At 40.5% G+C, this 16,217-nt stretch overlaps 1 protein-coding gene across 3 annotated transcripts in view; it reads left to right on the top strand.

Annotated features, from left to right (window-relative positions):
• CSMD1 (CUB and Sushi multiple domains 1) overlaps positions 1–16,217 on the top strand; it is a 1,334,105-nt gene that overhangs the window by 1,197,489 nt on the left and 120,399 nt on the right. For all 3 annotated transcript variants that reach the window (XM_077309265.1, XM_077309276.1, XM_077309285.1), the window contains 2 exons: positions 1,865–2,074; positions 8,252–8,440. In XM_077309265.1, the coding sequence (XP_077165380.1) occupies positions 1,865–2,074; positions 8,252–8,440 (399 nt within the window). The remainder of the gene's footprint in view (positions 1–1,864; positions 2,075–8,251; positions 8,441–16,217) is intronic.

Below are 16,217 nucleotides of genomic sequence, written 5' to 3' on the forward strand. Positions count from 1 at the left end.
TTCTTTGGAGGTCCATGATTTATGATAAAAATGTTATACCTGAGTGAGGCTGTTTCCCTTCAAAGATAGTATAAATCAGCCTTTTCCAATGTGTTGACGGTAGAAGAGCCCTTAAAATATTTTTTTCATATTTCAAGGACCCCCAGAAGTGATGTGAGCTGGCCACACACCCCTGACAACCCCTCCCTGGAAGTGATATCACTACCTGCACCCTTTTGCTCCATCCCTGTCTTTAGTAGTCTGCATCATTTAGACTGGAAAGAAACATAGGAGGTGACGACAGCCTAGCTCCCCCATACCACATCATTTCAGATTTCCTGCAGACCCCTTTCAGAACTCCCATGGATCCCTGGTTGGGAATCCCTGGTCTAAATGTTGCCTCTTCATTCCAAGTGAGCATTATTGTGTTAGGAGTAGTGTAGTCCTGCTTCTACTCTTCAGTATTTTCCTTCTGTTCCATGCTAGATAAACACTTATTGGAGGAATGTAGATGCCATGTGCCAAGGGACAAAATAATAGCAATGGGCACAGGAGTTCTCCTACATGTGATATAAATCTCCGTGTCAATATTTTGAGCAAAACTGGTATAGTGAGCTTAGTGTACCATTCAAAACAGTGAGGTATAATCTATGAAATCATGTCTCTAGTCTTATATAAGCCATAAATTCACCAGCTGTTGTATATCCCCTACATCCACTGTCTCTCAGCTCCCTCTCTCATCTGTAATACAATGATAATAGTAGAACAACATTTCAGAATTCCTAAAACAATATATGTGAAGAAGTATGGCCAATTAGGAAACCTGTGACTCATACAGGTTTTGTAGTGAGTAGCCATGTTGGTCTGAAGTAACACAACTTGAGTCCAATAGCACCATTAAGACCAGCAATGTTTTATTTACTCCCTCCTTACTGGCTTTCTCGAGAGCCAGTTTGGTGTAGTGGTTAGGAGTGCGGACTTCTAATCTGCCATGCCAGGTTCGATTCTGCGCTCCCCCACATGCAACCAGCTGGGTGACCTTGGGCCACGGCACTGATAAAACTGTTCTGACCGGGCAGTGATATCAGCGCTCTCTCAGCCTCACCCATCCCACAGGGTGTCTGTTGTGGGGAGAGGAATGGGAAGGCGACTGTAAGCTGCTTTGAGCCTCCTTCAGGTAGGGAAAAGCGGCATAAAAGAACCAACTCTTCTTCTTCTTCTTCTTACATCTGGACTCTTATGATTCTTATTTCATTGTCTGAGGAAGTGTGCATGCATACGAAAGCTCAAACCTTGAATAAAACTTTGTTGGTCTTAAAGGTGCCATAGACTCAACTTTTGTTCTGATACAGGTTTTCTATCCATGTGTATTATATGTTTCAATGAAAAGTGATTATTTTTTACATTTATAAAGCTGGCTGCACCCTGATTGGCCAACTTGGACAGCCAGACACGTCCCACCCCCTAGGCTGTTTCATAAATATATAGAGGAACAACAATGGATAAGGATTGTCTTTATACTTGCAATTTTTTGGCATCCACCAAAATACATATGGATTAAAAATAGATGGAAAAATTGCTTTGCAAAAGTTAAATTTAAATTGAAAGTTATGCTTTTCTTTGCACCATTTAAAGATTATTTTTTCACATCAATGTCTTCAGTTTCTAGCTGAATTCAATCTGTAATATAAAATGTATATTAGAAGTATTTCTTTGTTTATTTGCCTCTTCTGTGTTGATTTAAATTTTTCTAATCATTTTATCATTGTTGAAATGAATTGTACGTCTGACCTGTTGCTCACTGCCCCGAGATGTCTGGTCTGAGATGGGTGATACAAAGTAAACTATTAATAAATAAAGTTTTTATACCTGTTTTCTCATATAGGTGCACACATACAGTTTCTGAACTTCTCCACTGAAGCAAACCATGACTTTGTTGAAATTCAGAATGGGCCTTTTCACACCAGTTCTATGATTGGCCAGTTTAGTGGAACAGACCTCCCACCATCTTTATTAAGTACAACTCATGAAACACTCATTCACTTTTATAGTGATCACTCAGAAAATAGGCAAGGATTTAAACTTTCATATCAAGGTGAGCAATCAATGGTATGCAGTATCTCATAATTTATAATGGAATATTCTTTTATGATACTACATGAAAATACTAGTTCCGAGAACATTTTTAAATGCCTTGCTGTTTATATTAACAGTTTTCTTTCTCCTATTTCACACTTTGGAGCTTTCATCTCCAGAAATATTTTAATGGCTTTATTTCAATGCATATTTACAAAATAAACGCTAATGACTGGGGAAGGCACTGGCAAACCACCCCGTATTGAGTCTGCCATGAAAACGCTAGAGGGCGTCACCCCAAGGGTCAGACATGACCCAGTGCTTGCACAGGGGATACCTTTACCTTTACCTATTTACAAATTACAATTTTGTTTTTACAGTCTTAGACCAGCCTTAGACCGTTACAAAATAACTCAGCATATTTAAGAAGCATTGATTGGAAATAGGATTACATGTGCAACTTTCTCTGGGTCATGGCCACAATGGAAATGATGGAATGCTATTGGAGTAAGGTGTTCAGAAGATAAAAGTATATTAAAATATATCTTGCTAACCTAGTCAAAGCTCTGATCTAGAGTTGTAAATCTGTTTTGAGGCTTTCAGCACTTTAAATGCCAAAAGCTGTCTTTTCTAGTAAAGTGAATAATCCTTACTGACAGGAATGTTCAATGAGTGTCTTGAAGCTCCAGGAATCATTGGATCAAGTTTACTGTAGCTTTTTTTCAACTGTTAGCAGAAGAGGGCCTCATTTGGGTATGGTACAAAAATTATGCAAGAGAGCAGCAGTTTGCCTTATTAAACCTAAGAATTCAATTTTACATGATATTACTTCGGAAGACAATTTTTCAGGTAACATATTAGTAATATTCACTATTATAGAATGTCAGCTCTTTCAGATTTCAGTGTAAGATTATTAGAGAGAACTTCGTTTGTGCAGATGATCTTACAGCTCTGCTGACAGAAGAAAGCATTGTTTGGGGGGGGGGACTTAGAGTTCTGTTAGGCATATGATTATGTAGACATGTAGCACTTGTAATTATTCTTTTAAGAAAATCAGCCCCAAAATATCAGCTTTACATGCCAAATTCACAAAGACATAATGTTAGATCCAAAATCTTTTTTTTCCCCTGTGGGAAGGTGCTGCAGAGCCTCATTTATTTATTTGCTTCATTTATGGCCACCTTTATCCCTAATAGAGATCCAATGTTGCTTATGTTGTTCTCCTCCATTTTATTTTTACATCAACCCTGTGACATAGATTAGCCTGAGTGTGTCTGGCTCAAGGTCACCCAGCAAGATTCTGTGGCAGAGGGGGGATTCTGAGGAAGCACAGATGACTAAAGGATTGGTGGAGGAGGAGATAGAAAAGATGTCCAGGGTCTTCCAGCATCTTATCTATTGTGATGCTAGACATAGTTGCCGTGGCTGTCATTATTGCACAGGAAAGTTCACAAGTGGTACAGCAGCTGGTAAAACACCCTTGTGTCAACGGTCACAATCTGCATATCATTGGTGCTCCACATTCCCAGCAGTGAACCTGGGTCTTATGGAGGAGTTTGTTTGATCAAAGAGTCTCTGCATTTAGTCCCTGACCAAACATGTGATTTGCGATAACTTTGTTTAAAGAATATCCATGTACCTGTGTGTGCTAACCATGGGTAGTTCTGAAAGTGAAGAAAAAAATGTGTGTAGTGTGTGAGAGAAGTCAGTGGAAAGGGGCATGGAACATGAGGAGGGCAAGGAAAAGCCAGGAAAGTTGTTGCTTGGTTAAAAGGCTACCAGATGTATAGATATTCCTATATATTCCCTACACCCATGCCCTGTGTTGCATTCCACTCATTGAAATAATATTATTTAATTATTAGGCCTGCTTCACTGGAACTACCCTGAAGGGGTTACGTAGACTTTTTGCTGTAGTAGCAGTATACTCTATTGACTTTAAGCTGTTTTGCTGTGAGCTGAGATAGTCATTTGGATGCTAATGCCACATGCTGAACTTAGCATAGATAAGCTTTTGTCTCTCACTGGCACAACATTTCAAGCACCAAAATCCCAGCTATGCTGACTTTATTACTTTCTACTGGTAAAGCATGACAACAAAGCTGGAAGTCAAAATGAACTGACTAAACAAGGCAACTACGACAGATTCCAAAGATTTTATTTGACCAAAAAAAAAACAAAGCATAGGGTTCTGTCCTGCATCTCAGAAAACTGAAATAAAGGCATTTTGTAAAGTTATCTTCAGTTGCCATAATTATATCACCTTTGTAGTACTGACTTCATAGTATCAGATTTGAGTTATCTATGGAATTAAAAACATAATTCTCTCCCTCCAGTAAACTGCAAGTTATGAATTGTGGCACCTTATGTTACCATAGCACACGCTTTTTTGATCTTTGCTATGTGAGAGGAAGGAAAAAAATTAAGGTTGAATGTAGAAAACACATTTTGTAGTAAACAAAATATGTGTTTTATTTGAACAGAATCTCCCTCATAGAAGCTGTAATGTGTAAGAGTACCAGTATGTTTGGATACTAATCCAAAGTTTATAACATTGAGAATACTAAGGTATTACTAATAGTTGTCAACATTTTAAATGTTACATATGCTTAGTGTATAAGTTTTTCCTCAACTTATCCCAATTTTCCCAATGAGAGGTGTTGAGAATTGAGAAAGTCACTACATTTTTTTCATGCTATACATTTGGAAGTAGTGAAATGTTTTGTAAGGCAACACTTTCCTTACTAAAAAATAAAATTAACATTTTCCCCCAGTGCTCTTCTAAACTTTACAATTGGCTTTATCAATTTTGTCAGCCAGTCTTTTGTCTTTCCCCCTGGCAAGCAACAGACCTCTCTGGCTAGGGGGATCAGATCTGTACACAAGACATTCCATAATCCTCAGCAGAAAGTCACCAATCGCCAACATTTTCTTTTTCCTTCCAATGTCCTTCTCAGAAATCATAGAAAACTACAGGTTGAAGATTCCTGAAGATACCAAAGATCCAATTACTAGCAGCAAATAATCTAAAAGAGGAAATGGCAGAACCACATGGCATTGTGGTCTGAAAGGAATGTTAGTCACTCACAAAAGAAGGGTAGTTCTGGGCAGTCAAAAATGCAAGTTATAATTATCATGCCAACAGGAGCTGTGAGATTGCAAGAGTAAGCCTAGAATCAGCTATCAGAAACTGAAATTTGAGGCTTCACTTGTTACTTGCACAATTAAAATGGATTGCTTTAAGAATGTATTCTTAAAAAATTCTCTGGGAAGTCCACTTCCGGTGTAGCTACATGAAACACTGTTGTAGGTACTCTGCCTCAGGACACATAATACTGTTGGATCTCTAATTTGACTGAAGGTAAGAGATCTGGAGCTCAGACTAGATTGATCCCGAAAGATTTGTTGGAAGCTAAGCAGGGTTAGCCCTGGATAGTACTTGAATGGAAAATCACCAAGGAAGTCCAGGGTTGCTGTGTGGAAGCTGGCAATGGCAAACCACCTCTGAACATCTCTTGCCTTGAAAATCCTGGTTGCGTCTAGTGGAACCTGACCAGAGGATGGCAAGATTGGTTCATTTAACCATGAAGATATACTAGGGAAGCTTTTTATATCAGTGCGTGTCTTTGAGATTTTCTTTTTTTTTTTAATCCCTTAGCACTGTGGTCCCCAACCCGCGGCCTGCGGCCCGGTGCCGGGCCGTGAAGGCCATGGCGCCGAGCCGCGGCTCCCTCTCCTCGCCCCCCCCCCCCGCAGTAAAAAACTTCCCATGCCGCAAGCTTGCGGCCCGGGAAGCTTCTTACTGCAGGAGGGGGGGGGAGGGAATCAGGACCGTGCATGCGCTATTTCGGCCGCTCAAAAAGTTTGGGGACCACTGCCTTAGCATACTAGCAAGATTTCTCAGCACAGCACCTTGAGTTCTTTGGTGTACAGTTTAGGAATTAATGAGCTTGAATGAGCTTGAATATTATAGGCATTATTTAGCCTGTATCATCAAATAAAAGCATATTCATAAAAGCATATTGGAGAGGCTTCGCGGAAGGACAACCAGAGACTCAGAAGCTGCACCTGGCATTTACCCAGTTATTTCCAGTGCTAAGGAAACTCGGCATGCCCGAAAACCCTTTAGTTAATTTCTGTAATATGTGAATGGTGTATACTGCAAGACCATGTAGCATTGATTTGTAAGTAAAGTGGTGAATTTCCAAGCTCTGATCATGATTTATATGTTATGGGCCTAATTAATAAGTCATGAAGCTATCCATAAATCATGTAGCTCATTTTTTGTCACAGCCCTGATTTATAAGCTGAGTCATTCAGCTGATTTATATAGCATGTCTTCCATTTATATACCTTTACAGAGGTCAAAACTGTGATTGGATGATATGACTGTCTTAATACAGTATTACTAGGTGAACACTTAGATGAATAAACTAAAGATAGAAAGAAAGAAGGAAATAGCATGCGTTCAAATTAATATGCTCTTCTCTGAAAAAAGGAATGTTAGCAAGCATCAATCCTATAGGAATGTAAAGAGTAGCTCCTGTACACACATGCCCAGCACTATATATTTGTTCTTGTATTTTTATATTTTTGTATTATTTTATACCATGCTGGGCCCCTTTGGAAAGAAAAGTGGAAAATAAATACTTAATTATCATCTATATATGTATTTCTCAAATGTGGCCCTCAACATGCGAACGTCATTTCTCCATCTGTGCCAAGCACGGCTTCTAGTTCCCTACCTGTCCTTAGAACACGTGGCCACAGTGATCCATGCAACAGTCACTTCCACATTACATTTCTGTAACTCGCTCTACGCGGGCCTACCTTTGTTTTTAACCTGAATACTGCGCCTAGTACAAAATGTCACTTGGATATCTTGGAGGGCCCATATTCAGTCGTTGCTGTGTCAACTGCACTGGTTGCTAGTTTATTTATTTTATTTATATATTTATTATATTTATATACCTCCCTCCCTGGAGGCTCAGGTTAGTTTACATAAAACGTATAAACAATACATGAAACAATCCATAACATATAAATAACAGTAACAATAATACTAATAACTTATAATTGTAACAATGCAAACAGTGCTAACAATGCAAACAGTGCAACTGTGCAGAGCGCACTGATGGAGTTCCGGGAGGGAGGGAGCAGGGGCCCTTCATACGCTGTTGGTTATGCCTGGTCTCAACCAAATGCTTGGCGGATGAGCTCCTCCTTGCAGGCCCTACGGAACTGTTTTAGCTCTGTCCTCTGGGAGCTCATTCCACCAGGTGGGGGCCAGGACAGAGCATGCTCTGGCCCTAGTCGAGGGCAGGCGAGCATCTTTAGGGCCAGGGACCATTAGCCGGTTGTTGGTGGTGGTGGTGGAGCGTAGAGCTCTTTGAGGGGCATAGGCAGGGAGGCGGTCCCTCAGGTACACTGGGCCATGACCGTGTATAGTCTTGAAGGTAATTACCAGAACCTTTAGTCTGATCCGGAACCACTGCGGTTGGTGGAGAATGGGCTGGATGTGGGACCTCCACAGTGTTGTTGTGAGGATCCTGGCTGCTGCATTTTGCTTCTGGATCAAGTTCAAGGTTTTGGTTTTGACCTTTAAGGCTATATGCAGCCTAGGTCCTACCTATCTGAGGGACCGTTAATCTGCCTATGCCCCTCGCAGGGCTCTTTGCTGTGTGAGTATGAATTTTCTGGCTGTCCTGAGCCCCCGGGACATTAGCTTGGCCTTGACCTTTTCGACCCTGGCCCCAACCTGGTGAAATGAGCTCCTAGAAGAGCTGAGGGCCCTGATGGAACTATCTAGGTTCCGCAGGGCCTGCAAGACAGAGCTCTTCCGCCAGGCATTTTGTTGAGGCTGGGCGGAAGACCGGGGTTGCCAGCTCTGGGTCCCTCCTGGCTATACGTTGAGATGGCCTGTATGGCCCCTTCCAACTCTGATTCGATGATTCTAACCAATTCATGTGAACATATGCTGTGCCCAATGTTATGCTCTTGCTTACACATGTATATGATGGAACATTTGAAAAACAGGGCAATATTTTATGTGTATTAAATATGTGACTCCTCTTTAAAGTTAAGAAATCAATACTTTTAAATCTGGTTTGTACTTGCTTTCTCATCTTGTATGTTTTAGTGGAGAGAGCAAATTTCAGAATACTTTTAAAGTCAGTATGTTGCTCTTTCCTTCCAGGTTATGAGTTACAAAATTGTCCAGATCCTCCTCCGTTTTTAAATGGATATATAATCAACTCAGACTACAGTGTAGGACAGTCTATCTCTTTTGACTGCTACCCTGGATATGTTCTAATTGGTCACCCTATTCTCACTTGCCAGCATGGGATCAAAAGGAACTGGAATTATCCTTTCCCGAAGTGTGAAGGTAACTTTGGCTATTTTTAATTTTCTCTGAATGCCTAGGATTTTACCCACTCCTCTGTTCTCAAGGGACTTGAGGGGGGGAAAAAGCACAGTTAATAAAATCTTCTGTGTAAAACCCAGTACTGACAAATTGTACTTCAGTAAGAGTTGGAACTTCTACATTTACAGTCTAGTGTATCTGGCAAACCTTGATTTCAAGGCCAATATAAGACACTGTCCTAGACATCTAGCTAGTAGTTACAAATGCATCCTGGGGCCATGGTTTCATTACCGATTGAACAGCTGGAATGAAGCATGGGGGAAAGGCTGAAATCCTGCTGTTCATCAGTTTGGGAGTTGAAGAGTCGGATGGGAATCAGCCTGCAAATTTTTCTTCCCCACATACAGTTGATTTGATGGCATTTAGCTATTGTAAAAGGTTTCATTACGTATTTGCTTGGATTGGAGCCTATGTTCAATTAATTGCTTGCAATGAATATTCGAATACCTTCCTTACCGAACTGTTGGTGGTCTGCCCTTCACACATCTGCACATTTAAATTTAGAAAACTAAATGATGGTGCTTTGTGTTAGATTGTAAATCCAGATTACAATTCAGACACCCATGTTTTAGTGTTATTTCGAATTACCTCAAATTACTTAGAACTGATATATATTATGGAAAGGGGGGGGAGAAAATTATTCTGTGTCTTTCCTAGAATTTTAATTAATTATATTGAATGCTATAATTAAAATAACTTTCTAACATCAGTAAATGAGTATCCTTGACAAAAGAAAAACAATGAAAATGACCAATATCATCTCTCTTTGTCATGCAAAGGAGCCAGATGGAATGGGAACCTGCAAACTAAACTGCATTGTGCCTAGACAGCTACGTAGAACAGGCATATGAAATGCAGATCTTTCATGAGCATCACTGAAGTCTGTTTTAATTATGTGCACGCTTAACACTGCATAAAATAATTTATAGTTTTCTTTTTACAATTATTCAAACTTCCCTCATATATGCATTTTATATGTGATTAAGTTTAAAGCCCGTTGTACTTTGAAATATAATTACTGGCCCCGCCCACTCTCCGCCCACTTGCCCCTTAACCAATTATGATACTACTCACTGAGCGGTTCCAGATGGAGATGGAGATGCTGCGTCAGACCCTTTAAAGGCCTCGCTCCCTGCATGCCTACCCTCTCCATGCCCTGCCCCAAGTCTTTCCATGCTTCGAGGTGTGCTGGGCATGCCAGCACTTCCGCCTCCGTGTCTGGCCAGGCCTCCAGCAGCACTGACCCCCCCCAACTGTTGCGATTGGAGGGGGTGAGTCTCAGTTGCCATTATTTCGAATATCTAAGGTGAACCCAAACAGTTCCACAGGGCCTGCAAAAGGGAGCTCCTCCACTAGGCATTTGGTTGAGGTTGACCTGGATCATCCCTTCCAATTGGCCCTCAGCCCCCCCCCTCCTATTACAACTGCCACTAATCTGCCTAACCCCCTGGGTCCCAGTGAGAGTAGAGTTGAGGCTCCTTTGCAGTTCTATCATATTATTATTGCTGTTATCATGTTGGGGTTATTGTTGTTGTAGTGTTATTGCTATTGTCACATGTGTTACCTCATGTTATCTGTTTCCTGTTCCCTGTAAACCGCCCTGAGCTTTTGGGGGTGGGTGGTGTACAAATATAAACAAGCAAACTTGTATTCAGGCTAATTGTAAACAGAATTGTATGAATCACATGTAATAGTAGTGTATCATATAGTTCCTGAAGCCAACAAAACACCTAAAGCAATGGTCCCCAACCTTTTTATCACCGGGGACCAGTCACCGGGGACCACTCAACGCCTTTTACTGAGGCCCGGTGGGGGGTTAGTTTACTCCTCTACTCTCAACCACTGCCCTAGTGCTCTCTGATCGCTATGGTAATGTTTAAACATCCCTTCAAAATAAGATACAGACACTCCACAACAATTAAGTGTGTTGTAAAGGGCTGGGGGGGGTGAAGTAAAGGGCCGGGGGGGGGAAGCCGTCCTTCGGGGCCCACCTCCAATTAGTCGATGTGGTCCGCAGCCCACAGGTTCGGGATCGCTAGAGATGTCACTTGTTTGATGTGGCATTTTCCTAGCTGTCCTACTCTAGTATAGCTACAGAACACCCATGTGTCCCTCTTAATATACTCAAAGTTCACTGAAAATAAAAGGTAAATTTTCAATATTGAGGATGGCTTTCTGTCAGTGAATAAAAGGACTAAGGACAGAGCATTTGAGAACTTGGTGATGATATCAGAATGTTTAAGCTTGGTGTAGCTTAGTGTAGTAGTTAGGAGTGTGGACTTCTAATTTGGTAAGCCGGGTCTGATTCCCCACTCCCCCTCCACATGCAACCAGCTGAGTGACTTTGGGCTCACCACAGCACTGATAAAGCTGTTCTGCCCAAGCAGTAATATCAGGGCTCTCTCAGCCTCCTCTACTTCACAGGTTGTCTGTTGTGGGGAGAGGAAAGGAAAGGCAACTTTGAGACTCCTTAGGGTAAAGAAAAGCAGCATATAAGAACCAACTCTTCTTCTTCTTCTAAACACATAGAGTCACCAAGTGTGATGAAATGCCTTTTTGAGGTAGAGAGCTGACCTGAATAAAACTTTTACCAGAAGATTTTAAAAGGTTTTTTTTCTCTCTAGGCAGAGAATAGGCAAGGAGGAGGAAGTCAGTCAGTGGCTTTCCAGACTTGCCTCAACTACCTCTTAAGGTCTGGCTAATAGGTCTAGCTAGAGACAACACGAGAGTCCAGTCTCCTTCTCCTTCCCTCTTCAAGCAGAGAACAGAAATTTGGAGATGTTAAATACTTCAGAGACTTTAGGAAGGAATTCTTGAACATGTCCAGGCAGAGCTTCTTTGACTTGGCCTGACCAGTGGATGGGGAACAGAGAGAAGATAAAACTCGTGGAAGCAAGGAGAAAGGCTTCTTGAGGAGCTGAGATCATCAGAGCATACAGAACTCTTTACTAAGGTCTGAAGAAAGTGGCCATTAATTAGCATGTTCTGGCCTAAACAGATGGAGGAACCTGCAGGGTATTGGAAGTTCTGTAGAGATCTATAAGCTAAGGAGCCTGTCATATATTTTAACATCTGAAAGAACATGTATAGAGAGAGGAGCAGAGGAATTCACTGTATATTCGCGTATAAGCCTAATTTTTCAGCACCTTTTTTCACACTGAAAAATTACTCCTCGGTTTATACGTGGGTATGTACGGTAATTGAAATAAAAGCCTGCTCCAGCCAGCCAGTCCTTGTATTGCCTTTTGCAAATGTGTACTGCAAGCTGAACTTGCTCTGGCAGCTTGTAGGACATCAACGGATTGACTGAGGGACTCTGATCTTTTTTGTCCTCCTTTTGCCTTCACTTCTTCCTCTAGCTAATCACTTCTTCCAAACTATTCTTTAGGTTTCTGTGGGTGAGGTGGGGTGGGTTTTGGGGGTGCTTTGGGATTTACTATTTCTTTCTCCTAGTGTTTGTTTCTTTTTTTATCTGAGGGGCAGCACTGTTTGCCTTTTCTTCTTGGGGTTGTGTTCCTTTTAAAAGATTATTTTTACAGTGTTTTGTTCTAGGGGGGCACTGTAGTTGTTGTTAGAGTTGTCCATTCTCCCAGTTCTTTGTACTTGTTTGTAGTAGGTTTCCAACTTCGGGTACTGTTGTTCTGCTCTGGTTTGCTGGCCTGGGGGGCACTGTTTGGTTCTCCTGCTAGAGCTGTTCTCACAGAGTAGTTCTGTCAAAGCTCTCTCAGGGTGTCTGGCATCAGGAGAGGAAGGGAAGGCTGCTTTGAGACTCCTTTGGTTAGTGAAAAGTGGGGTACAAAAACTAGCAGCTATTCTTTTTCTTGACTTTTCTGTATTTGTTGGGGGGGGAGGCTGGATGGGAGAGCCTGTGATGATGGAGCATTTCCCACCCTCAGCTTATATGTGAGTCAATACATTTGCCCAGATATTGTAGTAAGATTGGGTGTCTTGGCTTATATGCGGGTCACCTTATATGTGAGTATATACGGTACATTAAACCAATTTCATTTGAATCCCTTGCTCAATCTGGTGCTGTGCTAAAAGTATGCTTGTGACCAGTTTCTCTTTAATAGACACTTTAGAACTTTAACCAAATAACCTGTATAAAATTACGTGTGAACTATTTTTTGTTGTTATGTTTGACTTGGCAAGCCAGCTCTCTAAAATGTTTTGTTTCAATAGAAATGGCTTTAGCATGAACATGGTAACATCATCAGTTTTAATGAACATATCATATGTAGGCTTAGTTTGATCGTCCTCCATTTACACAAGTAGTGATTTGCTATCCAAAGAAGATAGTATACATACTTCTAGAAAAGTATAATTAGGATTTCACTCTGAGCTTCCTAACAATTGACCCTGAACCAATGCTTTGGCTCTTTTCATATTTTAATGTCAAGCATAATTCCTTACTGAATATACTTTATCTGGTATGTTGTCATATACCAGACAAAGGATATGGGTTTACATTACCACTTTTTAAAATCCTGACTGCAGGTATGTCTTACGTTATTACACAGCTGATACACAACATATCCTTGAAGATTAAACCCAACATGCTGTGATTTTGAACTTTTGTATCTTTTCTGAAAAATAGCTCATACTTCTTGCCCGTCCAAAATTGTTTATCAGTATTCATTCTGTGTACAAATGAGAATCTGTGAGAGATGACAGCATTAAGGGTAAATTGAAATATAGGACAGTATGTCATGAAATACTTTAACAATTGTTGATGCTAAATTTGGAAGAGCAAATATTAGAAGAAGAAAAAGAGTTGGTTCTTATACGCCGCTTTTCCCTACCCGAAGGAGGCTCAAAGCGGCTTACAGTCGCCTTCCCATTCCTCTCCCCACAACAGACACCCTGTGGGGTGGGTGAGGCTGAGAGAGCCCTGATATCACTGCTCGGTCAGAACAGCTTTATCAGTGCCATGGTGAGCCCAAGGTCACCCAGCTGGTTGCATGTGGGGGAGCGCAGAATCAAACCTGGCATGCCAGATTAGAAGTCTGCACTCCTAACCACTACACCAAACTGGCTCTCTTAGGAGTTTTGTTGTTTGTTTTTTTGGTCACCATTTCTGTCTATTTGCATTTGGTGAGGAAAATAGGAATTAATTTAGTTCAGCTAGGAAACCAATCAGTTGCGGACAAAAGCAAACACACATATCCATAGAAGTGATCTTTGTTGTCAAGAACCCAGACCATTTTTATTGCTGTGAGGTATTTCCAAATCTCTGGACCATGTATTTATTGGAATCCACTGTCTGTGTGTTTAAAGGTTTCACATGAAATTTATAGTTATTACAGGAATTTAATTTTCTCACTGGATCTTTTCAGGTCCTGTTCCACAGTGCATTCAATTGTGTTAAATTATATTTTTAAAAAATAGTAACGAACATATGTCCAATCCTTTTTTTAACCCAGACCAGTTGATGCAATAAACCACTGAAAGTGGTATATATATTCTGGTCGCAGTTCACCCAAGCCTGTAAATATTTTGGTCTCCACTTTATTCAGACCTTCACTGAGATAAAATCATTTTCATTGTTTGAAGAAATTCAGCAAGCACAACATTGCCATATATTGAACATCTGCATAGTTTCTTGTGAGCTGAACTCCATGTTGGTATAAAACATCAATCAGCTCTCTCCCCATATTAACAGGGATGCTTGAAGAGCTTGGGTTAACTAATTGTGTTGTCTTTTTATTTTGACAGTGGTGCATGTCTAAGTAATATTTTCTGCACTAGGAAATGAAACCACTTCCTTAAAGGAAGGCTGAAGTCCGCAGAGAATTAATCCTTAATTTTAGTCTGACTAAAATAGGAAGTGATGGGAGGACATTATTATGACAGTTATTTTACCAGACAGAACAACATTCTGCCCTAGTTCTTCTTGCCAACATTTTGGAGGGAAAGGCTCAGATACCAGTTTGGTGATACACAAGTTTAATCTTTTCCCCTTCATCATGGTACTACCAGTTAATGTAGACTGAGTGTTGTGTGTGAAATATCAATGGAGCAGAAATACAATTGAATATGTTATGGCAGGGTTTTTTTGTGAGATTGGGAGGGGAAAATATCTTTTACTGATTTTTTTTACAATCTCACACATTAGATGACCATATGGCTAGTGATTGGTTTGGAGACGGTAGAAAGGCAAAGGCAAGGGGCCTTGGCCATAAACATCCTTGCTGGCCAAGTTTTTAACTTATTCTTAAGGGGAAGTGGATTGATAGCGCCTTCACTGCTGCAGTGGCGAGCAATTTAGAGGCTTTCAGGGGGCAGGGAGGTGCGATTGTGCCTTTGCCACTGCAGCAGCGGGCATTTTAGAAGCAAAGACACAGTAAGTGATCACAATAAGATAATTGCAAGTTATGAATAAAATAAATGAAGTGAAATAAAATAATTATATATCTACTAAAATAAGGATTCCCCATACTTGAAATAAGGCATCTTTCCCACAAGCCCAATCTTGAATTTTACAAAATTACCAGGTTTTGATCCAATCAAGAGAAGATAATCCATATAAATACAAGATCAGGGAAAGCATAGTTGTCCAGTAGTTCCTTTCTAAACAAAACTCAAAGCTGTTTGACTAGGTGGGTCTCAGGTTTATTAATAAGTGATAAATAGAATTCCAGGAGCTTCAGATGCACTCTGGATGTAATATTTGGAAGCCCAACCAGAGGAAGGCAGCTGAGGAAGACCCAGAATGTTCCTAGTAGAGGTATTTTGGACAACTTCAAGTTTATCCAAAACCTTTCCTTATCAGGCCCAAATTTGCACACCATGCAGAAGTTGTGATATGATCTTACCCTGAAAGACCTTGAGTGCAGGAGCAACCAACTGGCCACCATAAAATAATTGTATGATGGCTCCCATCATAAAGGTATGATGTGCCTGTAAGTTGTTGGCATTTAAATGTGCCTGCCAGGACAAAGAAGATTGAAATATAATACCAAGATATTTTAATGAAGAACATTGCTCAAGTTTGCTGGAGTTAATAAATCAGCAAAATTTAGACCTATGATTACCAAAAGAGACTACTTTTTATTTTGTATCTATATGTTATGGATTATTTCTTGTATTGTTTTCTACATTTTATTTAAACTGCCCAGAGCCCCCAGGGAGGGCAGTATATAAATATAATTAATAAAAAATATAATTAATTACCAAGTGCTGTTCACTACAGTAAGTAGCCAGCCTAAACAGTATATTCCTTAGTCCAAACTGAACAAGTAGGAAAAGTAAAAGTGAGGAAATGATGCTAATAATCATGTCCAACGTACTTCTAATTCGATTTGACCTCCAGAAGAAATGTGTGGGGGGGGCGGGGGGGTTATTGAAAAAAACAAAGTAAAAAATCAACATATTTTGCTTTTATGGGCTTGAGACAAAGTTTTTTGTGGAGAAAAAATGTCAACACAAAATTGATCCAAGATCCTTGCTTATGTCCCTTGCCCACAGCAATGTCCTTTCAATTTCTTACCTCCTGACTGCAGTTGTACTGGCTGAGCCACCTTCCAAGCTCTGTGGTACCATTCAGCAAAAAGTGGCTGGTTTGAGGTGTCTCCCCTGCATTCATGGATGACTCAAGGAGTTTGCCAATCAAACAAGCATCATCATGCACTCATTTTGCCAATCCAAAAGGACCTAACCAGTCACATAAAAACAAGGCATATTTTAGTACCCTTGGCTGAAATAACAGTGTGAAACCGGCAAAAAAAAAAGTTTCCAT

The sequence above is a fragment of the Paroedura picta genome, chromosome 1, assembly GCF_049243985.1.
Source record: "Paroedura picta isolate Pp20150507F chromosome 1, Ppicta_v3.0, whole genome shotgun sequence".
In the NCBI taxonomy this organism is placed as follows: Eukaryota; Metazoa; Chordata; class Lepidosauria; order Squamata; family Gekkonidae; genus Paroedura; species Paroedura picta.